This window comes from Ambystoma mexicanum, chromosome 6q (genome assembly GCF_040938575.1).
Source record: "Ambystoma mexicanum isolate Mex_15411 chromosome 6q, UKY_AmexF1_1, whole genome shotgun sequence".
In the NCBI taxonomy this organism is placed as follows: domain Eukaryota; kingdom Metazoa; phylum Chordata; class Amphibia; order Caudata; family Ambystomatidae; genus Ambystoma; species Ambystoma mexicanum.
Window position 1 is genome coordinate 96544256 of NC_090937.1, and position 26941 is coordinate 96571196.

At 42.7% G+C, this 26941-nt stretch overlaps 1 protein-coding gene across 1 annotated transcript in view; it reads right to left on the reverse strand.

Moving 5' to 3' along the window:
- Nucleotides 1-26941, reverse strand: part of PKD2 (polycystin 2, transient receptor potential cation channel) — a 309434-nt gene that overhangs the window by 205344 nt on the left and 77149 nt on the right. The window contains exon 2 of the mRNA XM_069630542.1: nucleotides 26528-26641. Within this exon, the coding sequence (XP_069486643.1) occupies nucleotides 26528-26641 (114 nt within the window). The remainder of the gene's footprint in view (nucleotides 1-26527; nucleotides 26642-26941) is intronic.

The following is a 26941-nucleotide window of genomic DNA, read 5'->3' on the forward strand; positions in this document are numbered from 1 at the left end:
CTAATCCCCCTCCCACAACAGCCGTTTCTGTATACCGCGGGAAAAAAACGATAACGCGCAAATCCGCTAAAGAGAGAAGATGGAAGCCGAGATGAAAATGCAGTGGCAGGTGGCAGGCGGCAGGCTGCAAGAATGTGATTGCGCGCTGAAGTTATCCAGCTGACTGATCGGTTAATATTTGCAGCTCCCAAGATCAACTCTGTGGGGGAGCAAACCGCAGACCCCGCAATGAGGAAAAAACAGCTCCCCTGCAAAGGTTTGCTCAACCTCAGCTTCATAAGTTCTACTAACAGCTTGGCCTGCTCCAGCTGGGGCAACGGAGTCTGCGCTTTCACTTGGGAAAAACTCCTCCTAAATTCTACGAATTACCAGTCGGGGGCTGGAAGCAGGCAAATATACAACCACCCACACTAAATCACATGGAGCGTGAATGGCAAACCGACACAAAATAATATGCATGTAAAGATTATGCAGGCGTCTTTTAAAGCGCAAGCATTTCCCAGGATAGTCACTTTGGCGCTATAAAGAGTAGAAAAGAGGGTGATACTGCAAACCCCCTTTCGTTAACCAACGTATAATGGATGTGAAACTCTTCCCTGCAACTACAAACGAAGTGAGAATATTAAAATGTTCTATTTCTGGACCATGAAACGGTGTAATCCGACTTTACAGAAGCAACCAATCATGGGGTTTCTAGTGTACACGTTTCAGAAGGGATTTTTGTTTGGGTTACTTTCACAGCCCTGTAGTGTCCGGGACTTGCAGGATACACAGGTAAGGCACAGGAAGGACACTGGAGCCGGTAAGTATAAAAGGTGAAGTATTTATTCCGTTACAGGTACTAGTAAACAGGAGGGCGGGGTAAGTCGGTCCATTTGGGAACAGCTCCCCATTCCGATTGACCCAACCGTCACCAAGAGAACACCCAGGAATCCTAGGTTCCAAGTCACTGAAATTCCACCAGGTAAGATGGAATAAGCCCCACACCCACATGCAGAAGGACTCTGCAGAAGGAACTTGGGGAGGGAAGCCGGGGCAAAATGGGGACAGGTAAAACAGGGAGGCAAAATGGGGCAAACATTGTGGGAAACAATAGTAACATGCCAAAAATGACCCAAAAGCACCCAGCTCAAACCTCTATTAGGTGGGCATTGCGCAGTCAGACGAGAGAGAGGAGACTGAATGGAGCGTACCGAGGAGGCTTACCCATAATCCAAGAGAAACCCCCAGAGAAACATTTAAGCAGCATAGACGATCCTGCGTTTGAACATCCTGCTCTGTCCAGCTCAACATCTAACTTTCAACTGCTCTCGATGGTCCATGATATACATATGCCAAGGGAAGACTCTGCCCAGCCTGGAGCTGGGAGCCAGGCACTAGCGACTCCTTACCCCCAATGCTTCTGGTTCCGGTTCCTACGAGGATACAGTGGAGGTTTTCAAAAGCCCTTCAGAGCCAATGTCGGACAGATCGATTCTAGAAGCCCTGGAACACTCCATCCACAGGTTATATTAAGAGAACTGTCTCAGGCAGAAAGTGGGAGATAACGAACCCGAGCCTGTCCCAGGCCTAGAGTCAGAATCAGAGGAGGAGCTGACAAGGGAGAGAGTCTGAAAGTAATCGCAATTCATCAGACTCCCTGATGAATAACCCAGTCACTCTCACGAGGTCAAAAATAACCCCTTCCTTTGCATTGTTATGCAATTTATGTTGAACAAACAAAAAATACTTTCATTTTATCAACATACACAAATAATTTATACAAGATCAATAATTCATAGAAAACAGCTGATTGCTGTCTTCTTCACAAAAACAAAATTTAAATCAATAAGAACCATCACTCTTCTCGATTCAATATGCAGAGGAGAGATCATCAAACAGAGAATGTCATATCCCTCCTAGCTTTCACTGACAAAGTCTGGACGTTTATTTAAGGATATAGATAACAGTTCTGTGTACAAACCAAGCAGTTCCACATCAGCCAAACTAAGTTTTCTCAATGGGACGCTTCACGTTCACACCACACTACGCGTTTCGGGACAAAATTGTCCCTTCTTCAGGTGCAATTGTTATCTATTCTTGTGATCTATACAGAATATAAAAGAAAAAATATCCATCAGCTTAATGCATTGTCACTCTGATGTCAATTCTAATCATCCTCAAAGCCAGAGTACTGACATGTCTGGTCTTGTACTGACCGGTCCGTTCATTAACTCCGCAAATATATGATGAGCTGAAAGACCTATGAACATAGTCTCTCACTTTCTGCAGATACCTCTCAATATGTATGTAACGTGTCTGGGAACTACACTTATCGCAATATGACTACAAAACTAATCTGTTTCAAGAAGGTTTGAATCCTGGATGTAGGCTGTCTACCAGGTTCTAGACGCCGAATCAATCTCTCTCTCACCTGTTATCTCTGTAAACCAAACATGAAGATTTTAACCAATTGCAGAGGCTCACCTTTCTTTTGCTAAAATTCAATTTCTTGCTGCTCCGTGTGCAGTGAGCATTCAATGTCTTACCTCGCTTCAGATTAGTAAATGCTCGATACAGGAACAGTGAGGCGGCTATGGAAACAGCCTCCCATCCCGTACCAACATTTTGAATTACGTCACCATCACATGATGCGCAGAACATGTCCGACGTCCCCCGTGACCGCGGACTCTTGTGTAAATTAATACTATGGCCAAATTAGAATGGCAAATAGAATCGTTTCGTGGATAGTGACTTTCCAGATACGCAGTCACTCTTGTGCCTGAAAATAAGTTGACAAAGTGCTCATGAATCCTAAATTTGTTACGTGTTTATGAACGTGTGATATGATCTTAGGAAAAGGTCTTGTGTGACTATATAAATATAAACGTACGTTCCACTCAATAATCACCGATCAGCTCATGAAGCAAACTGAGTGCGCAAAGGCGCTTGCAGTAAAAGCATTAGTAAATGTTTGGTTTACTATCTGATGTATTACCATCTGTCACTCAACATGTCAGTCTCACCATTAGTGTGGAAATACTTGCATGAAAGCATTTGTTGGTATACAGAGTATGACCAGTAATACAAGCCGCAAATGGCACCTGGACCAGTGCTGGATCTAGCTAGTCAGGGCAGGAGTAGAGTGTTTGACCCCATTCTAGCCAACAACCTAGTCATTACAGAGCCAGCGGAACAGAGAGGCAATCTTCAAAAAGGGTCAAACTATTCAATTACTATTACTGAGAATCCCTCCCAAGTGAATGGACATGACCCCTCGTTAGCTCTAGCTCCTGTTTTGGACTGCAGGTTAAGAGAAGGGAACCATTCAGCCCCATGTCAAGATTGTGACAAATAACAAGCATGTATTTACTGGCCATGGCAAAGAACTTTCTCACCCTATAATTAACCCAGTGTCTCCCCTAATGAAGGATGCATTGTGGCACCATATAGCTAGTTTAAAAGAAGAAATCACAGACCTCAAGAAGCTGGTACAGACGTAAAGAAAAGAATCATGGCTGGTGTAGGGAACTCATGGTGGCAACAGTAAAGACAGACACAAGTGATCACAGTTCAACAGTGTTTATTGAACTATAAATGCAGGGTAGAAAAACGCCCAACCTAAATCTAAGATGGGATCAAGCGCCGACCATCACATGAAAAATAAGACAGTCCTTGTGGTGTCGTGTTAAAATAAAAAAGGTCTATACTAGAGAAAAATCTACTGCCAATTTCTTACAACTAATTATAGGAAGAGTGTGGGATAGGGTTTCAATAAAGAAAAGTAGTGTTCCAAATAATAGGTCAGGATAGGATTGCCAAGGGTCTCCCTTCCACACATTTTCAGCACAGGACAAGGTGGAACCTTGGAGCACAGCACACGCTCGAGCTTTCTCAGCACGAGCCGACAGTTCCGTTCCAGCTAGCGCAGAACAAGCTCAAGCTTTCTCAGCACAAGCCGACAGTTCCGGCTCAGGTTCTTCGATGGTTAAGTCTCTTTTAACAAAAGTCTATTGCTCTTGAGGCCTGATGTATGCAACTTTGGGTGATGGCTTCACACCTGGAGCCCCCTCTTCCGGGCGTTGACCCTTCACAAATTGTATTCCACAAAATCAACAAAACAGTTCCTTTTTCAATGAACTTTGGGTGATAACTTTCCACCCCGGATCTCCCTCTTTCGTGCTCGGACCACTTTTAGACATTGGCCTCCCTCCTTCTGGTTCACTGTGGCTTTTTCTACTTTCACAAATCTTAATGTCTTTTTAAACAGTTCTTCGGACTTCACCCCTTTCCGTTAGCAACCCTCTGCCGGGTGTACTCTTGTCAACTTTTACCAAACAATTTGCTGTGGGACTTTTAGACTTTGCCCCCTTTCTGTAGCATCCCTCCGCCGGGTTCACTCTTGCCAACTTCAACACACTGTTCATGTGCTCATTTCACACTACAATCTACACCTCCTCAGAGGGATTCTTCCTTTCCTCTCCTTCCCCCAGAAGCTCACATCTCCAGAGCCCTGGTTCTCTCTAAGCTGGAGCCGGCCTCTTGTGGCCCTCTTCCTGCTCCCACCTGCAAGGCCAAAAACCTTTGGGTCATCTTCGACTCCACACTCTCCTTACATCTCTGACGTCTCTAAGAAGTCACACTACCAGCTACACCTCTTCAGATGTATTCTTCCTTTCCTCCCCTTCCCCCAGAAGCTCACCGTCACCAGAGCCCTGGTTCTCTCTAAGCTGGACTATTGCAACAGCCTCTGTCTAAATCTTCCTGCCTCTACTCTCCGCCCTCTTCAACTTATCCAGAACAGGACTGCGAGACCTGTCCTTGGCCTCAACCCCAGGGATCGTATCTCTCCAGGACTGAAATCTCTGCACTGGCTCCCAGTGGCTGCAAGGATTAAGTTCAAAACCCTCTGCATTGTCCACAAAGCCTTCTGGGGCTGCAATACCTTCAACTCTCTCTCTACCCAAATATCTTCCTTCACAATCTCTTCGCTCATCCTCCTCCAAACCCCTCAAGGTCAGTCGCTTCTCCAAGCAACGAGTTGGTGGTAGATCTCTCTCTTCGGCAGGGGCCTCCATCTGGAACAGCCTTCCTGCCTCCCTGAAACTTGAGGAGAACCATCTCTGGTTCCAGAAGCACCTCAAAACCCTCCTCTTTGCTTCTGCCTTCTCTCTCCCCTCTCCCCCTCTCCCCCTCTCCTCTGTTGACTTCCTGGCTGAAACTGCACTGGCTACCTGGCCACCCTTTCTGATCTCAGAGGCCCCACCAATTGCACACCTGCACTGCCTCCCTAGCAACCCCCGCACCTGGGGACTGTTTTTCTGTATCCCTAAAGTCCCCTTACCAGCACTTGTTTGCTCTTACCTTGCACTTGCCACCATCTGGCCATTTTATTTATCTTATTATTCTACTATCCCATGTACTGCACTTTCCCCCCTCCTCTCCCCCCCCCTCGCACTTTTCCCTTTCCCCCTTCCCATGCACTTGCGCGATCTGAATGACACCTGGCCTAGTAAGATCGTGGTCTGTCTTCCCCGTTTCCCCCTCGCTTGCCTCGTCGCATCTCGAAACACTTGTTGATATGCGCGTTATAAATGCCATATCATATCATATAATATCATATATCTGTACTTAGCACCAAGGTCCCTTTGCGGGTTGGTTTTTAACGCCTGCAAAAAGCAGGCGTTAAATTCTCCAAACCGCAAAGGGACCTCGTAATCAGGCGTTAAGGGTTTAACAGCGCCGCCACCTTTTATGGCGCCATGAACCCCTTAACGCCTGGGTTGTAATGAGGGCCAATGTCAGAGCAACATTACTTTGCAATTATGTACAACATATTACCTCATTCTAAAAACTAAAAATTACAAATCTTGAAAATCTGTCTTTATTCACAATCTACACTAATTATATGCATGCCCACATGTATACAATCTCTAGCCCTACTCATTCATATTCATTCTAATTGAAATCCCATATTTTCCAAACTATTTTTCACACGGACACATTTTCATATGACTCAGATCACACCACTTAAAGGGATTCATCCTTTTTAAATTAACCTACTTCATTGCCTTTGTATTTATTTATTTCGCAATGTGCATAGCGCATCAAGCCCGAAGTTGCTGTTCTTGGCATCAAGCAATGGTAAAGTTACAGAGTTACATGAATGCAGTAGTATTCTTGCCATTAATATAGTAGTTCATGGCATTGACATTGCCCTCTTGTATTCACAGAATATCAAACCACTCTTTACTTCATTAAAGGTCCATATTTTACACACCTGCTCTATGTCATTCCCATTATGTATACTGTTTCTCAAACCACCATTTCAAAACTTGTCATCTCATTTCCATATCCAAATTATCAACCAATTACAAGTTTAAAGAAAATGCATTTCTTTTATATTGCATTTCTGCATAACTCAGTGTATATATGCACTCATGTATTTACATTGCTCCTTAAATCCAAGGCACTTTTTCACGGATATTACTATTATCGCTGCAGCCCACCCAGCTTCTAAAAATCCAAACAATTCCCAGTATTTCTCCAAGATTCTTCATAAATATTCAACTGTAACTTACCTCAGCCCTATTGAACCATAAACATCCACTTGTTAGCACCCAATACAACCTCATGCTTCCTAAAGACTTTCAACCTTATTTTAATGTTGTTAAAACTGCGTAACTGCATGTTACTCCTTCAATGTGTGGAGCTAAGCGCCCACTGCTAATACCAACTGAGCTATTCAGTTCAGCCTCTGTTCTTCTCTTGTATTTCTTAAGGAATGCAGCTTGTCTGTTTCTGCCATAAAAAAGCCCATTACCCCTCTTTGTTTTAAGTGTGCTATTAGCCCATAGGAATGTTATCTCTGGAAACAGCCATACATCTATCACTGCGCATAGCAAAACACTGCATGTACGTCTTCTAAAAATCTGTCGCTACTTGCGTAAAATGTATTTTATTTTTATTTTATTGATCATTTGTAAAGTGCTTAATACAACATAATGGTGTGTCAAAGTGCCACAAGACAATATGGGAAGGAAACAGGGCAGATAACACTGGAAAGAAACCAAAAGCCATGATAATATTTATACAGTCGTGGTCCCACTAGGCCTTGGGGCATTTGGCCATGAAAGTGCATTGATGAGAAGTGCAGGGGAGGGGAATTGAAAGGGGGAGCAGAGGAGTGGACACGTGCTGGAGTAGAGCCTGGAGGAGCACCTTAGGCTAAGCGCTAGTACAGGGAGCTCTCAATTGTGGTATGTGGAGCCATCTGGCAATGCCCCGTAGGACCATGCAGAGTGGTGGGGGGTTGCTGGTAATGACTGGGAGGAAGGGCCTGAGAGACTGTGGGGTTAATGAGGATTAGGCCACCGGTCACATCAGCAGTTGGGTGATTAGCAAGGAAGGGAAAGAGGGAAAGAAGATGAGAAGAGCAAAGATTTGAGCAGTTTTCGGAACTTACAGAGGACCGACCGGCTCAAATCTGAGGGGGACAGGGAGGCTGTTCCAAAGTGAGGCACCATCTGGGGAGAGATATCTGCCCCCCACTCTCTGCTTAGATAAATGGTTGACAGTCAGAGCGTTGGAATTAGTGGAGTGTAAGACTCTAGAAGGGGAATATTTAGGCAACACATTATATGATGTTCACATGCTTAGGCCTTAATAAAATTCAATTTGTACAAATTTGCTTTTTAGCTCATAGCTACCACAAAACAACAGCTCTATTTCCCTTTTCAAGCAAGCCAAGCCATGTTCAAGCTGGAGCTGCCTTTACTTTTCAAAAGAATATGACTGTTATTTTTACAAATGCAGCCCAGGATCAAATTTCTTTATTTTAAAAATAAAAATGAAATCCCTGCCTTCGAGCTCAACACAAAATGAAAATGATGCACCACAGAACACATATAATAAGCCAGCCTTTGCAGGCACATGACAAAACACAACACACACTTCAAGGATATTTACATATTTCAAATTGACACAGATATGCCCCCAAAGAAGAAATGTGCACATATTTTCATCACCCTCATCTCCCATTCCCTGTTTATTGAGGTAATTCATCTCGAATTGTACCCCATCTTGGCGTGTGACACTCAATCTTCATCTTGGGTCTTGCCTCAGATATTCATCCCTAAATTGACCCCAATTGGAGTGTAGTGTGTGTCCTTGGGTTCCTTGGAACGCGAAACGGAGGTATCTTTTTCCTTCTTTTTAACTGAAATCCCGTTATGTTTCCTATATATATCTCACTGTTAGAGCATTTGGCACAGTTCATCAATGAGACTCTGATCTTATTTGTCTCAGTGTTACCTTCCTACCTGCGGGATACCAAAGATTTTTTACATCATATCACTGATACACCATGGGAGGATGGTTTCATCTTGGCCACACTTGATGTGGTTTCTCTGTATACCTCGATTGATGATAATGTGGGCATGGCAGCTTGTAAACATTTCCTGGATACCCAATCATTGAATTTATTGGGCCACAGTTCCATGATCCTTGAAATACAGCTTTTTTGTTTGATCAATAATGTTTTCTTGTTTGAAGGTTCCTTTCTTTGACAGGTGAGAGGTACTGCGATAGGTAGTATCTTTGCTCCCTTTTATGCTAATTTGACAATGGGGTGGTGGGAGGAAACCTCTCTGTCTGATTTAATTTCTTTGAGTTTTCCCACACAGATTGTGGCATGGTGGCGGTACATCGACGATGTCTTTATAATTTGGAAGGGCACTGAAGTTGACTGGTTATCATTTGTCACAAGTATCAACAATAATTTGGTTAATTTGAAGTTCACGGAATGCAATAGTTATCATGAAATTGTATATCTCAATGTCATTGTCACCCTTGATACTATGGGTATCCATGCATCCCTGTATAAAAAATCCTCGAACACTGGCCTTCTACTGCATGCCAGCAGCTGCCACCCACCATCTTGCAAAAAGAGGATTCCATATGGCAAATTTATTTGCTTTCGCCGCAATTGCACAGATATTAAACAATATGACAGGTACTGTTCTCTGGCTGCCATGGACTTTTTAATACAAGGCTATGATAACAAAATCATTGAATCTGCCTATATGAGGGCACTCAGTCTCTCTAGGGATAAACTTTTATATGGCACAAGATCCAACAAATCTACAAACAATGATGATCTTTGTTTTATTGTGACCTATGATAATGCCTCTTCGAACGTTCGCAGAATTGTCCAGAAGCATTGGCGTGTACTCACCTTGGACAAAGATCTCTGTCCTCTGCTTTCTGCACGTCCAACATTAACTTACAAGCGAGTACCCTCTCTCAAAGACAGATTGGTTTCAATTTTCTTGCCTCCCTTACAAAATAATTATTTTTCTAAGTGGATGTCTGGTGTTCCGTTAGGCTTTACCAAGTGCTATAAATGTAAGGATGCTCATGCAATGGTGCAAAAGTCTTTCATACATTCAATTACTGATGTCACCTATAAAATCAAATATTCTATTAATTGCAACACTACATTTGTAGTTTATGTACTTTCATGTCCGTACTCGAAATGGTACGTAGGCAGTACTACATGTAAACTCAAATGGAGAATTCTCCAGCATTTGGGAGCTATAAAGAATTCTGACCCTACGTATCCTATGGCAAAATATTTTAAGCAAGACCACAGCAATGATTTCTGTCTTTTTACCTTTTTTGGAGTGGCATATATTCCCATTCATCAAAGAGGCAGTGACCGGACTTTGAAGGCAGTTAGAAACTAAGCTTATTCTTGATTTTGACACCAAAACTCCTAATGGTCATGATATAGATGAGAAGCTCTATACCTTTCTTGGAATATAGATACTTGCTTTTGTCTCACTGATGTCTTATATAATTAGGTCCATCCTGTATTTCATGACCTTTACATTGGGGTTTGTTCCTTGTTCCCCTTTTCTTTGGGTTTGCTTTGGCCGCTGCATGTTTTTTCACTTTTTACTAAGGAAAGATCACGTTTCTTTCCATTACTGCTCAGCTTTGTGTGGGATCTTTGTTTTATTTTCCAACTTTTGTAGGTTGAAGTTTACATTGTTGCACTCTCTTCTTCTTTGTGTTTGACTTTCTATAAGCATGCGTTTTGTTCCTGGAGCATTTCTGTGATGCAGTACATACATTGTCAATGATGGGGTTTGTTTTTAACATCATTTATCATTCTGTAAACCTTAGTAGAAATTGTGAAAATTTGTGGAGCAGCGATTAGCACCTCAGTGAATTAACTTGATGCACTCTTTAGGCATTACTGAGAGGTACATTTAACTGTATGCACTTGCATGTCAGTTTGTCTTTTTGACTTGGGTATATATCATTTTAAACAATTTTTTATTATGATATCTTGCATTTGATTATGGATTTGCTCAATTGTGATGCGCTTTCATTTTTAAAGTCAAATGCTAGTCATTTCCTGTCTTTCCTAATTGTGCAATAATTGAATATGCTGCCACTTTTTCAATGCTGCTATATACTATTTCAGATCGTATATGGTTTTTCACCTTATTTTGAATGCTGCTAGTGGTCTGATGTTATTATGCACTGCACACTTTATCATTCTACCCTTCATTTTTTTAATAATATTGTGTTTTAAAAGCTATGATTGCACTAATGTACTATGCTGTACTTTACCATGTATGCTGCTAGTTCTAAAACACGGTAACAAATTTGCACTTTATACTTGAAATGCTGTTCTCTGCAATGTACTGATGTACTATGCTGCACTTTACCATGTATGCTGCTAGTCCCAAAACACTAACAAATATGCACTTTATTTTTTAAATGCTGCTTTCCGCAATTAACACAAGTTTACAGATATATTTGGATACCCATATGAATTTGATGCCGGGCTGTGATTGCTTAGGGCTCTGAGCTGGGACTGACATAATTGGATAAACGTGAATGTTCAGCTTGTTAACGCAGTGCACAGAAGGGTTTGGTTTGAAATACATTTTATGTTTTATGAGTATCATCACTCAAACAGAACATTTAATTGTTTGTATTGTATTTTGCACTGTGTTTTCAATTGGTACTATACCATACTGTTGTCTTCCGGTCAAAGATGTCTGCCGAATTGCCTACACTGGAACCTCTCTGTTGTTGTTAGCAGTGGACAAAGTATTAGAACTACTGCTGGTCCTTTTAACACTGCTGTCTATTCTGATGCCTTACATGTGAACAAGCGCCAAGTGGAGCGTGAAACGCGTCGTGTTGAGTAGGATATGACCCAGGGCATCCTGCCTCTGTTGTTTTTGTTGCTGTCCAACTGCTTGACAAATATTTTTTTAATAATAAAAACTCGTTATTTATTACGATGTGAGTCGGGGTTTTCTTCATTTTCTGAATCAACATAGTGGAGATTGCTTCTCGCCTGGAGTGCGGTTTGGATTCCTTCCTTTTTTTCGTGATATATATGTGCACAATACAATGGCTCACTTTACTCCAGTTATCCCCACATATATCTACCCGTTAGTTTTTATTTCTCACACAGTGTATATGCCACCCATATTTTATGGATGTCAGCTCCTCTTCTTGAAATTCACTGTCTGCGTAGCACTGCCAGTCACAAGGTCATGCTTTGAAATATTGGGTCATACTGCAGCATTTGCTTATGCCTCTCGGTCTTCTTCTGCAAATTCTTCATACCTGATAGTGCTGCACATCAGAGGATCGTAGCCACTTGTCGCTTTTAAAGATTTAAAGCATCCCATTTGGTGCCATTAAGAAAATGTCTGTCAGACAATTCTTTGCTGCCAGCCATACTGGAAAGTAAATACACACTGTGCAAGGAAGAGAAACAAAGACAGCCAGCTGGGAGGATCTTGTTTAATCAGCTGTCTTACAAGCTGAAAAAATAATATCTCACTTTTATTCTGCCTACAACATGCTTTTATAGAATTAAGATAATTATGCAACAATTCTGTTCTGGAAATGTACCTTACAATACGATAGGACAGATGTCTATAAGCAAAGTGCATGGCCTGTTTTCATTGGGCAGAAACACTTCCTGAAAGACATGATGATTTCCTGTCACAATGGCCTTGTTTTATGCTAATTAGAATGACTGATTGTTCTCCACCTTTATAAAACACAAGACATATGTTGCAACATTTAAAACTAAAATAACAGCAGTTCTGGGATCACGCACACTCCAGACAGTCCTTCAAGGTCATAGATTAGCTGTCTGGTTTCTTATTGGTTACCTCGCCTAGCTTATTCTTCCCTGACTTGTATGCCAGTTTCATTTACAAACAGCACTGTTAAAAAGTGTATATTCCCACCATTTAAAACTGCTTTTTCACTGCACCTTGGTTTCTGTCCAGGCACCAACCAATAACCTTAGTTTGAACTTCTGGCGACTTTGCATTTTCTGTGCTTTCAGCACATTTGATTTTCCATGAGCGGTAAGGCCTATAGCCATCTGTAATGCATGATGTGACATTCATTTTGGGAAAAATGGCTGCCTTTTGCTGACCTATATTCTATATCAGAAATCTATATTCTGTGTTAATGATGTTGTGTGCAATGTAACCATTTCTTTATAGTTTGTGTTGTCCTAAATAAATGTGTGCATGGTCACCTTGTCATCTTCAATTTACTAATGTACCTACCTATAAGAAGGGCAGCCTGGCTGCCTCAATGGACAATGCTTCTGACTTTTACAATATTGGACAGGAGGGTGGGCAGATGTCCTGAATGAGATATTCACCTTTCTATCACTGGAGAGAGGGGGTATTTACCCCTCTTCATTAGACACTCTAGTTGTACTTCTACCGCTTGTCAGTCATCCAGTTTTGGACATCCACTGGCACGCGGCTGAGAGACAGGCTCTCAGAAGTTTAAAAGGGCTTTCCTTAGAAGAGTTGAGATGGAATAAAATGTGAGTGTTGTTCGCATAGATGAAAAAATACACACAGAAGCTAGAAATTAGGCTAGCAAGGGCAGCCATATATAAATTTAAGAGTAGAGGAGAGAGTGCAGAGCCCTGAGGACTCAACTTTTAACCGCCATGAGAGGAGAAGTGAAAAGAAGAAGTGACACCACTTGGGTGCGACGAGAAAGAAAAGGGGAGAACCATTTTAAGGGCAATCCTAAAATGCCAGCGTCAGAAAGGCACTGTAAAAATCTCTGGTGGTCGACGGTATCGAAGGCCGCAGAGAGATCGAGTAAGATAAGAGCACTCGTATCTCTGCGGTCTAATGCCAGTGCAATGTCGTCGTGAAGTGCGACCATAAATGATTCTGTGCCCATTCCAGGACGGAAACCCGCCTGGAAAGGGTGGAGGATGTAGTTAGCCTCAAAATAAGTAGAGAGCTGAGAAGTAACAATGGATTCCAACACTTTGGACATAGCATGGAAATGCTTAATTGGGCAATAGTTTTTCTGCCACTGTAGGATCCAAATGGCGCTTCTTAAGCAGCAGAGACACAACAGCATGCTTAAGAGAGGGGGGCAATGAGTCCGGTGGTGAATGAATGTTGAAGCGCCTTGGTCAGTAGTGGAACTAGATTCAAGGACGGATCCTGCAATATGTACAAGGGGATTGGATCCACGGGCGAAGCAGATTTTAACTTAAGTAGCACGTCTGATACCATGCTATCTGTAATAGTAACAAAACTAAACGTGCTGGAACATTTGACAACAGGGCAGTGCAAAGAAATAGCAGTGCTAGGATAAGTAACTCTCTCAAGCCAAATCTGCTCTCTGACAGTACAAATTTTGTTATGGAAGAAAGAAGCAATAAGGTTGTAATGAGATTGTGAGCGAGTGGCCAGGGAAGAAGCTTGAACTGCAGGGGTGAGCTCCTTGGAAACCGAGAAAAGCTCCTTAGAAGAGCACGAGGCATTAAGGAAATGATCAGCATAGTTCTGGGTTTTAGCTGCTTTAACAGAATCTTGATAATGATTCCTTGCTAGTATATAAGCCAACTTAGATTCGGGATCAGAAAGTGAGTGCCATTTCTGCTCCATGCGACGGCATTTGTGTTTCAATGCCCTCAGATCTGGAGAATACCAATGGGCTGAAGGTGCAGTACGCATGGGAAGTAGCTGGAGAGGAGCAAGGGCATTTGCTGAATCCTTAAGGGTGGTAACCAACGCATTGCAGATGTTCAAACCCTTATTCCTATTTTGCTGAGCAGAATCAATGTTGGCGTGAGAAATAGCCTCAACTGAGACCTTAGACCATCGCCGTTGAAGTTTCATGAGGGGAGGGGCCTTGGCTTTAGGCAGAAGATAAGGCAACGTAAAAGTGGCAAGGAGTCAAAACACCTGCGTACCATGAATATTTGAACAGATTAGGTCCAATTGGTTACCCCCAATATGAGTACAATTATGGTTGCAGAGAGAGAAACCAGAGTCTGCAAGAGAGGCAACAAGGCTCTGTGCATGAGGGTCGGAAGACTGTAGTAAGTGGAGATTAAAATCTCCTAACAGCACTAGTTTAGAGTAAATTAAGGCAAGATCCGCAAAAATTTGCACACAAACTGGTAGGAGACATAGCCTGGAGGGCGATACACCACCAAGAAATGCATTCTGGAGAGTCCTGCAGTTTGGTAAGAAGCAGTTTGCAACGGAGATTATGCACAAAAGGTACAGTCTGGCAATTGCAGAGTTTATCCACTATCAGCGAAAAGACACCTACACTTTTGGGAGGTGGTCGATTAAGTTGCACTATAGCATAATTAGCTGGCAAAAGCCAGACAATGTCAGGGCCAGAGTATGCATTGAACCATGTTTCCGTAATACAAAACACATTAGGCGCATGCATTTCTAAAATAAATCGAAGATCGTCATGGTGTGTATTCGGGTAGAACAGGGAAAAGCAGGAATTCTGAGAGGTGGTTTCTGGATTTAACTGGGTTTGGGATTCTAGGGGATTTGTTATATTTATTATATGTTTGACGACAGGAAGGGTGATAGACGTATTACAGCCTACAAAGGCCTTAGGTATCTCGTCCTCCTCTCCTTCGGTACAATACCGCGTCTCATCTGCTGTATGTCCACAAAACAAAGCCCCGGGTTCCCCTACCCAGGTGATCCCCCCCTCGCTCATCCACCCCCAGGGTTGGGATCTGAGATCGCCAGCCCTTCCCTGGCCACCTGAATAAGGGTCTCCTGAGGTCTACCTGGGAGAATACCCTCAGGTTCCTCACACTAGACAGACAATGCTTTAGTAAATAACTGGGGAAATGTGATAATCTAACTCAGACGGCAGGGTGCAAGCATGAAGACAACACTTGTAATACCCTTTGTTGAAACCTGGGTGTTCTTAAGGAGAGCAACAGGACCAGAAGAAGTAACCAAGAGCAAGGCCAGGTGCCCACTCCCATAGAGGGAGTAGTAGGAACCTTCATTATCAATAAGGAGGACGTAAACCAGGGAACTAATCTGCATATTTATTTATTACATCTGTTACACGCCCAGACCCATAGGTATCACGGCGAGGTTGCAGAAAGATTATTCACAATTACACAAAGATTATTCACATATTGCACAAGGGGGATTAACAGATTGGTTATAGGCAGACATTCAAGAAACAAAATTACGTTCTATTACGCAAGAATGAAAGGTACATATTGAAAAAAACATATTTACAGCCACTCAAGACAGTTATCCTTCATTTTAGTTAAAAAGCCATGTTTTTAGTGATTTTTTGAATCCTGAAAAGGAGCCCTCTTCTTTGATACTGTTGGGAAGGGAGTTCCAATGTTTGTGGGATAAGTATTGGAAGCTACTACCCCCTGCTTTAGTATTCTTCTAGCGTGGTATCTCTAGTAGTCTGTGGTTGTTGGATCTTAGTGTTCTTATGAATACTTGTTTTGAAGTACTTTATTTAAATACTTAGGAGCTGTGTCCTGTTGTCATTTGTAGGTTATACATATAGTTTTAAAGATGATCCTCTCTACAACTGGTAGCCAGTGGGGATCTCTTCTGATCTTAGATATGTGATCTGATTTCCTGATGCCGAGGGCCGCTCTTGGGGCTTTATTTTGTATAAGTTGTAGTTTTTTTAAATTGGATTTCGAGGTACCTAGTAGTAATACATTACAATAGTCAAGTCGTGAGAGAATTAAGGCTCTAGCCAGAGTAACACAGTTAGCAGGGTTAGCAGGGGTGAGGAATTGTCTACTTAGCTAAATTAGTTTCGCTGTGTAAGATGTGGTAGACGAGAGGCTACGGATGTGCTTAGTCATGGAGAGATTAGCATCCAGGTATAGGCATAGAATTGGATCCATAAATGGAAACCACAAGAACAGAGTTATGCATGAAAATAATGGTTGAACAGCTGCAAATAAGGGTTCAGCTGAAGTGGCTGGTAAATTGCCCTGGATAAACAAGCTAAGACACGCAGATGCTCATATTAGTGCTGCCTTTAAAACAGGGGCAACAGCCGCAGATAATACACAAATGGAATATGAGGGAAGCCCTGGGACAAGGGATGAGGAAAAGGATCCCCTGAAGGATTGGAGAAACCAGAACCTAATATGTACCTTAAAAGGGGGAACCCTTGGCAATAAGAATGCCTATAAACGCACATTAATAGCTGCCATTCAAGAAACATTAGGATTAATGGAGGTCTCTTTTAGAAATTTTAGTGCAATCAGGATATTAGTGCAATCAGGATATTGTCAGATTGTATGTACTGTGGAGGCTGTAATGCTCGTTTCTTTTTTAGTAATCCACATTTCTGTGCTTGCCTAATCCAGTGCAGAGAGAGTTTAGCACGAAAAGGGATAGACATTTATTTAGATGTAAAATCCAAATGTTGTCGTCTACAGGACTCTTAGTATGAACATATCAATCCAGTGTTTCCCCTAGAGATTGCTGTTGCTGCACATACTGATGTTGCTACACCACCTATAAAACAAGCCTCAGCCATTTTGGATCTTTTGAAAGTAGATTTAGAGCGAGCTTGTGCGTCTAATAAAAGATAATACTAACATTTCTCCATCGAAACAAGTTGGAGAAGAGTACAAGTATATTATTTGACTCATTTGCACAAACAATCTTTGGTTTGGGGGTTGGAGGAGGGGAGGGGGGGTAGTGGATTTATTTTTTATCCAGTTATTGTAGATTTCCATAGTGTGCATCGAGTAGAGAGAAAGACAGAAATCATGTCTATTGGCATTGTTGACTAGTAAGGATGAAGCAAAGGGGACCACATCTGGTATAGATTCATCTACTTGACAGCACTGGAGCTCCGCCAGAAGTGTTTGAGTCGCGTGAGCATTCGGGAGTGATCGCACGGTCTCGAACTTTCATCCAGAATTCACAGGGGACGAGACACCAACTCCATAAGGCGTAAGAGTGGGGTACTGCAAGGCACCCATTTCTGTCCCGAAGAAGGTTGCAGAGAATTAAGGGCCACAGTATGAAGGGCTGCCGATTCAGGCTGAAACAGGTGACAACAACATTTGACAACATTTGTTGCTTAATAGGAAGACACACCAGTAGACACATGGGGTGTATGAAATGTTGAATGATAGTTAAGAGTCCATGTATGTTATAAGGCTGGTATAGGGAATTTATAGTTAACAAGTATTTTGATTGTATGTATGAATGAGTACGCCTGATGGAATAGAGTAAATGGAGTTTGAGTCATTACGGATGTATTAGATGTTTAGGTTTTATTGTAAATGTATTATTCGGAACACTATTACTGAGTAGAAACACTATGAAAATATATGTATATTTTTCTGATTATTCTTGGTTAGGATTTTTTTCGTTTTTGTTCACCACCCTTTGATCTCGGTCCATTATTTTGTTTAGACCAACGTATTAATGATGTGACAAGGGAAGGTGTCAGGCCCTGATAAAGCGCTAATGGATTTATGCAAAGAAGAACCAGCTATTTGGGCCTTGATCCTGGAAACTCTTTGAAGCGTGCATTATTACTGGTTCTGTTGCCGATTCGTGGAGGATGGCAAACATGTGCCCATTTATAAGAAAGGGGGGAAAGAGTGCCCTGTAAACTACCGCCCAATTTCCCTGTTAGATAGTACAGGATTTCTTTTTTTTTGCCAAGGTACTATTAGGGCAAGTACAGGCATGGGCCTCAGAAAACCAGATTATGAGCACGCTTCAGGCGGGCTTCCAGAGGAGGAAGGGCACAGTAGAGCAGAGCTTCCGCCTCTACAATATCATTAGAAAATAAACCATCCTCAGGAACAGGGAAGTCATTTCACCAAAACGCCTGGGGTAGTAGAAGTGACATCACACGACCCTTGATCTCTGATGACATCATGGGAAGTGATGTCATTTGACCCAACCCCCAAGTGAGATCACAGGAAGCGAAGGAACACAACCTTTCGACCCTTGATAAAACAGGAAGGGGCATCACATAGCATTGTTCCTATGTACACAATGAAATATATGGTTAAGATATCACTATAATGTGATATACATTTCATATAAGAATCGATCACCATATGTATTGTTAATATCAGTGTGTATAGGCCCATATTACCAAATTACTGTGAATGCAAGATGACATCCAAGGTCAAATGATAATGATGTGTTATTATAAAGCACACTTAAGCGCTTTATATAGCACAAATATACATACAATATCACCCAACCAGTGTTGGTACTCATTTATCGACCGCAGAAGGATGAAAGGCTTAGTTGAGGTGTTTAAGAACAGGCTAAATCAGGGACTCACCCCCTGAAGTGTGCCTGAAATAAACCTTTAATGAGTATAGCAATTATTGTACAGAATTCCAGAAAGACAAATTATTTGTTATTCCTATTTATTCTTATTTAGGGTCACTACTCAAAGTGTCACACTAGTATAACCCCCTGTTTATTAAGGGGCCTGAACAAGAAAGCCAGCCACTCCAGAAACAAAGATCCACATGGCACTGGCCACAGCAAGCCCAGGAACCTACATTAAAATAAATATATATATATTTGCAAGGGAGACAAGGGAGACCACAGGGGTACCAAGGGAGACCACAGAGGTCGCGTGCGACCCCTGGCAACCCCCAAATGACGTCCCTGCTCAGGAAGATGAGACTTTATGCCACTTTTGTGAACTTCAGGGCGGCCCACGAAATCGTCTATGGGAAATTTTACAAAAAAGAGGATTGCCAAAGGGATTACTAAGGGCCATCAAATCCGTTTATAAAGGGAACAATGCCATAGTCAGAGTAAGCTTGCGGGGCAAGGTCACTGACAAATTTTACATCACCAAAGGAGTAAGACAGGGCTGCCCCTTGGCTCCTCGCTTGTTTTGTATCTATATAGAGGAAGTGGTAAAACAGTTGCTGGCCGATGGTAAATATATCCCAAAGTTGGGCTACTTAAGATATCCTGGTTTGTTCTTTGCAGACGATGATGTGATTTTGTCAACCACTCCCCAGGGATTAACGCAGTCATTGTCAGTTTTCCTTGTAAAGTATGAGGAACTAAAACTATCTATGAACACAGAGGAAACAAAAACAATGGTTTTTAGACCCAGCTTTGGTAAAATAGTGAACTTTGGTGTTAGTGGAGGAGGGGCGCCATCAGAACAAGTAAGACATTCCGACTACCTGGCACACAAATCTCCAATAATGGTAATTGGTCAAGTCAAATTGCCAGAGCCACAGTCGCGCGACAAAGGTATAGCGGTGGCACCCATGCTTTTTCCAATAATCACGGCAGGGGTGCAGTTTGCCCAGCCCTGGATCTATGTAAGAAGCAGGTCACAGCAGCCGCCCTGTTCGGGGGAAGAACTATGGGGGTTTGTAGGCCTGAAGTCACTGAGAACAGTGGAAAATAAGTTTCTCAAGAGTATTGTGTCTCCCTTTATCTATGCCTAATGTGCTTTTGCGTCTCGAACTCGACTTATGCCCAATTGATTGATGTAATGGCTGCAGCTAAACCAATTTTTTTATTGGCTCGGGCGTTGAAGGACGCCCAAACTTGATTCTTATAGGGCAGACATGATCAACCTGTTGAGCCTGGAGGGAGCGATGAAACTGCCAAAGTTGGCGCATGTCAGAAAAAGCCTTTATGGTCTAAATGAGCAGGAAGCATGGACCCATCCCCAGTCGATTACTAAATGAAAGTCAAAATGCATCAAGGCAAAGATGTGTGAGGAATTATGTAGAGGAAGTATGGTCGCAGCATGCAGGAACCTAAAGTCTGCACCTGACAAAGTATTGGTCAAGACAGATTTTGGGATAAAAATATATGGACTGGATCAAACCTCTGTTTGCCCGTGCACTCTTTATTAACTTTAAATTGGGGTCATTGAAGGTGGCAAAACTCACCATCTCATGGAGGCCAGAAAGCACGAGTGAGTGCCCCTGTGAAAAGCAAGTGAGGAAACTGTCATACATTTTATGTTTTTGTGCTCTGTACCCAGGGACTGAGAAATGTATACCTAAATTCCATAGTAGGACCTGCTGATGTACACACAGTAATTGAAGCCTTGGAGCTATGTAAGACAACAGACGATCCGGGAAGGGTTTACAAAGTATCGAAATGTATACGCAGGGCTTGGTTGCAGAGGCTTAAGGTGTGATATGTTGTTCTTATCATTAAGTGTCGATCCTGTATTAAAAGTTAGGGAGGCTGTGAGCTTTCGATTTTATGACCCATTATTGGTCAATTTTCTCCTCACGACTCCATGTCTTGCTATGTCCTATAAAAGGAAATGTTGGGGGTAGCGAAACAAGGAATGTTGTTGTGGATCCTGTTTTTCTTTTTAGTACTATCTCCATTTGCTCTTTTGGGGGGCTGCGAGTATTAAACAATTTGATATGTAAGTGGAATCTCTCCCCTTGAGACATTGTTTCATCAGATTTTATAACCGATTTGTTTTACAATTTTAGATGAATTGAATGCTATTTCTTTTCGATATACAAATGTTTAACCGTTTTATTGACACGTAATGATGTAATGAGAGGACACTCTTTTCTGGCTTAATAGCCGAATAAAAGATTATAAAAGTAAAAAGTATTCATTGTATATGGCGTATTTTATTTATAAATGAGAAATCTAAATAAAAAGTATAAGATGGTGATACTAACATTCACAAATAGATGCTGGTCTACCATTACTGAAACTAAGTGCAGTTGTACAGAGAAAGTTCAAACAGATTCCAATGAAGAAACAAACTGGGCACACTTTAGTTTCTAGAGGACTTACATGATATGGAAGGCACTGAATGGCCGTTTCCTAGTCTTAGGTGATGGCAAGAACCATGACTTTGAGTTTCACTTGCCTCCTGAAGCTGATGAATCTACAAAGCTTTTTCAGGCCTGGTGACGATGGCTCCAAAGGCGAGGGACTTCTGTGAACAGCAGTCTAGCAAATCTCTTGGCTGTATTAGCTTTTGTGGATTTTCAACTCTCTTTTCAGGTGGAGTGTCTTAGTGTTACTGTGGCTAGTTGGTTAAAGCTGCTGATTGACATGGAAGATCCTTCCGACTTTTTGCATCTTCCTGGTGATGACCCTTTTGAGATGGATTATTCGCACTGAAGGATCTGAACTGCATCCTTGGCTGTGGTGGTCAGCATGCAGGAACCCGAGGACGCGGATATATGCATGATTCACAGAATTTTCATGGAAGGATTATCCATTTGCCTGTTTGGAAAGTCTACCTCACAGCTCTTGGATAGGTTTTGGAAGCCAGCTACCTGTTCAAGTGAATAGATTTCAAGGACAGAAAAAAGGTTGTTTTTAACTTTGAAATTAATTTCACATCATTCACAAACTGCACAAATATTACAGTCATCTTAAAGATGTTCATGTTTTATTTACTTTATGCCGCTATAAGTACCACAAAAAGACGTGCTGGCATTACTGTGCCACGATTACAATAAGAGAACCAGTAAAAGAGAGCTGGTGAAAGAGGAGGGGTTTACCCTCTTTTGGAATGTCATAAGATATTCAATGCGACAAACTTCCTCGGGGAGAGAGTGCCATCATTTTGCCACCATAAACATTAAGGAACAACCTAGAGGTTGAGCTTTGTCTGATTTAAATGGGGCATTGGCATCCCAACTGTGGTCTTTGGAGTGGAGGTCTCTACGACTGTCACACTCACCTGGGTCTGTGCGGGAGCGATGAAGCCTTCTAGACCCTTCCCATCTTCCTTGGGACCCCTAGCGTTGGACCGCAGACCACCTGCCAATAGAGAGGTAAGATGCTTAGACTGCCAAGATTGGGACCTTGAGCCCTCCTTCTCCGTCCCCCTGTAGTGTGCTGTGGTGGAGTTTGGCTCACCTTAGGGATTAATTAGACAACCTCTCCATCCTGAACAAGGCAAGGGCGCTATGTCTCTTGAACCCACGGATCAGTTACTCCACTTAACCCTGGGTCTGGTATCACTGTTCTGCCACTCACTGAGTTTCTTCACCCAACGGATTTTGAGCGTGCTGTTGTAGGCAAGTTCGGATTTCCAGTTACTTCACTGTATCCGGTGCTTTTCCCAGTTCGTAGATAGGTGAGTATCTGAAGGTAAGTGTTTCAGGCAACTCAGAGCGGCCGCGCCGTATTCTTAGGTTATGGGGAGTTCTGCATGCCAGCCCGCGTGAGAAAAAGAGTTGCTGATGCAAGTCTAACCCTTGTTCTCTCTCCACAGGTTTCTCAGAAGAGTTTGCTGAGAGAAAGAAGTTCGCGAAACTCACAATGCTGCTCGGGATTCACCAAGGAGTGCGAGTAAGTTGTGCTACAGCTTGCGTATGCGCTTGCGAGGATGAGCCAAGAGTCGGATCAACGTGACAGCACTTACAGGTATTGTCTTTTCGTCTTTCCTTTTCTCTTAGGTGCAGAGTCCAGGAGAGTGCGTGCGGCGGTTCCGGAGCTGAATGCAGATAGAGGTAGCAGAATTTCAAGGAGGCTCACTCGAGGGCTGGAGGGGGCTGGATCGCAGTGAGCATGTTGCTTGAAGCTACAGATGCAACACGAAGCACGGATCTGCCTTTGGGCGTGGCTTATAAAGCCAACCACGCCCAGAGGCTAGAGTGTGCTGCAAGATTCACTGAAAGGCTGCCAGGGGCCATATTGGATGTACAGGAAGTGTGGCTGAACCAATCAGGCTAATGTAAGGGGGCCTGGGCCAGTTGTAAAGTGTACCTTATTGTGAGAGGGTGGAATGGGAGCAGTGGATGCCTGCAAGGCGTGTCTAGTGTGTCAGTCCCTAACCATCTTGCCCCTGCCTGCTACCCAGTATATATGACAACGACGGCAATGCCTTTCTACTTTCTTTTTCAAGATAAGTAGGTGTAGGCCCATAAAAACCTTACAAACTGCAGTGAGTGCTTTAAATGTGATACAAGCCTTTACCAGAAACTAGTGCTATTTTTTCAAGACTGGGGAAATGTGAGCCCATCAATGGATGTTTGGGACTATTCTTGAAGTTCGATTTTGCAGAACCTGAAGGTGAGGTTTAGTCCTCTGGTTGCGCCCTTGAAACAGGAGAATTAAGTAGTCAGGTTTTGCACCATTGATAATTCGGGCTATTGTGGCACAGTTGGCTTCCGGAATAACCGCTGCATCTCACCTAATAGCATGAGGTGTAAATTGGATGAACTGATGACAGAGTTAGAACCCACTGGGATGCAGAGGATGGAGTAATAAAAGAACCCTTAGAGACTGCACCTTTTCATGCGTGCATTGATTCAAGTCAGGGAGGAGGACGCAGAGATAACAGTCTTTCATTTCTTAATTCAAAAGGTGAGTGGCACAAAGAAGAACTACAGTTTTAGATTGATTAAATCTAAGCCAGCTGTCTATCATCCATCCTCCAATTATACCAAACAATCTTTGAATTAATATAGTTTACATTATCAGTGAGTTCATAATGAAGACTAAATAATACTAGAGTGCTGGCCATGCAATGTAATGGTGATGTAATTTGTCATTTGTATAATGCCTTTTCCAATTGGTATGGTCTCAAAGCGCTGTAGGTCAACTGGTATGGTCTCAAAGCGCTGTAGGTGAACGCCCTCAGGGTACCGAATTCCAAGGTATGGCAAATTTGTCAGAGGAGTTTAGAATGCGTGTGTGCATTTGAGCCAGTACGAAGGTGGGTATGGGTGGCCCAGTCCCTACTAGCTACCCCTATCGAGCTGGCATGTGGAGGGGTGCTGTGAGGTCGTCTGGAGAGAATGTGAGTGCAGGGGGCTCATTGTGTGTCCAGCTAGACAGAACTTTTGTCGTGGGGGATAGCTGCATTCTTATGGCAGCGGTGTTGTGCGTTGTATCTTAAAAATGGTGTATGATAGAAGGTGTGTGCTGGTGGATGGCCTTGCCTACGGCTATCATCCAAAGGCATGGAGCGTGATACGTACCTGTATGTTCTGAATGGTTTCTTCGTTTCATAAATGTAGTATGAATTCTGTCCTGTGGACTGCTGGAGTTTATTCCCTCTATCGCTCAGTACATTTTGTGGCAGGTCCATTGCTGCCTCGGCATACTTGAAAGGTGGATAAATAACCGGAAGAGTGGCATGGGTTTGTCAGGATGCAGGGAAGAAAAGCCAGGTCTTGAGGGTCCTCTGGAAGGCAAGGTGACTCTCTATGCATCAGACGCTATGGGGAATAAGTTCCAGATTGAGGGGACTAGGATGGAAACAGATGATCCCGCTATTCTTGTCGAATTGAAGGGAGGGGTCACAAGGAGGAGTGCAGAGCCTCATTGCAGGTTCCTATTGTGTTGGTAGCGGGCGAGTTTCTGTTGAAGGTATTCTGGGCCTGTCTTGTGGAGCGCATGGTGTGTGATATGCATGGCTTTGAAAGAGGGCTGTCGCCCGACAGGGAGCCAGAGGAGGACACAGAGGGTGGGTGTGATGTGCGCTATGGGGCCAAGGGCCAGGAGGAGCCTTGCTGAGGTGTTTTGGACCGGTTGGAGCTTTCCGAGTTGATATGCGGGGGAGCACAGGCAAAATAATTGTGGAACGACACTCCTTCCTTGAACAGGTCATGCAGGGGCTTCATGTAGGTATTGAAAGGTACAAGACTGTATTATAATAGGTGTGCAGCATGTTGTCCCGATATTTAGAAGAGGGATGTGAGGATCTAACTTTTGGATTATGCTAAATGTACTTTTACAGGGAAAACACATCAAATGTAACAAAACAGTACATACTAATTAATGCATTGGGGATGGGGGGTTGAGCTGCATTCTTCACACCAATGGAAACCATGAGGGGACATGTATTATCTACAGTGTACTCCTCGTGCACACATTATCATACTTAGCAGCATGGCGTTTTCGGGATTTAGAAGTTAATTTTGAAAAATCAATGTTACTGTTCTCAGGAAAGTGAAAATGAACTCCAACAAGGATTCCAGATATGGGGAATGCATGTGCTCCGCAATACAACGCCCACATTTTACAACAGAAGAGTCGCGAGGTTCCAAGCAACAACACAGTGAGGGGAAAATCCTGCCCCTGATTGAATCGGTGCTACTCTGGTGATGCGTCAAGCTCCGCAACATCAGCAGCGCCATGCCCAACTAGGTAGTCCACTTACTGTTCTAGGTGTCTTGGAAAATAGCCTTGGGTGTTTGTAATAAACCACAATGCACAGTAAAAAAATAAAAAAAAGTTTTAAAAAATCCTACTTGTGTATTTTTACTTTACAAGTATTGGTTAACATTTTGCTACAGTACCTGCAATCGACTTTTCTCAATCTTGGTGACTTGGCAATGTGCTAATTATTGCTATACAGTTATCTCTTGACCACTCGGTCTGCTCCTTCCTGGACTCTCGTGATGAACCCTCTCTTATTCCTTTGTCAAACAAATGACTGCATTGTTGTGAACATGGGATCCCATCTTCACCTTTGAGTTTGTCTGCTGTTGCTGTTGCTATGCTAAGTGTTTTGTCCTAGTCGCAACAGTAAACTGTACCATAATGTGCCAAAGGCTTTTTTATGAACTGCGTTAAAAAAAAGTTTACAGACACGCAAACACATTTCCAAAATATGGCTTAAGTCATCAGTAGTACAGAAGAATTTTTTTTTTTTTTTTTAAATGTATCAGTGAAACGTCTCCGAGCACATTCATATAATGTTATTAATATTAGGTTCTTAGGTGATTTGGTGCATATAGTCCAATTTCTAGATTGAGTATGCGCCTACATTTTCACCCAAGTAACCAATGCTTGCATTATTCCAGATGGCTCATCTGTACGATGGGAGCATGTGGATCTGTTTATTCTAGGCCTGATCCTGGATGCAATCTTTCGATTGCTGAATTTGCATTTGGGAGGGCCCGAACTATCAGCAAAGATACTCCACTGAGAAAAAGAAACAAGTAGCTACTGTACAGAGAACGCGTGTATCATAATGACTACTGGATCGCCCGGCAGCAACACTTGTCACGTGTTGCACTATGCTTCTGCCTACCCTCTCCCCTGCCGAGACCACAGTCAGGTCACACTACTTATTTCGGTACACTTCTACCACTGGCCATTACCAGTACAAGCTTAAACATCAATTTGGAAAGAACATGTTCTGCATGTACATACAAACCAAGTCCCCAAAATGAAAAGGGAAAGACAGCCGTCATATTTGGTGGCTAACAGCGAATCATACTTACAAAAACACAAGACCAGGAGAAAAAATAAATACGTGATCAACTCTCTTAAAACGGTCTTCAGGTATTTCTCTCTGCTTGTCGTGTTGTCCTCCATGAGCCGGGTACCCCAGAGACCTGGCAAAAAAGAAGCCATACCGATAAGATCGTTATTTATCCCTAAAACCAAGCGCGCAATCAGGTCGCTGACTAAGGCATCACACAACTAAACTTGCAGCCAATCATGAAGGATCAGAACTAGGCATTAACGAAACAAACCAATTTTTCAAACAAAGCAAGGATATTAATCTAGGTTCTATGTATTGCATATATGACAAGAAACAACATTTGCCATTTAAACATGCACCCAACGATCAATATTCACAAACTCCGCGTGGCCCCTACAGGCTTTTATTTATTTATTTGGGTCATTTAGGT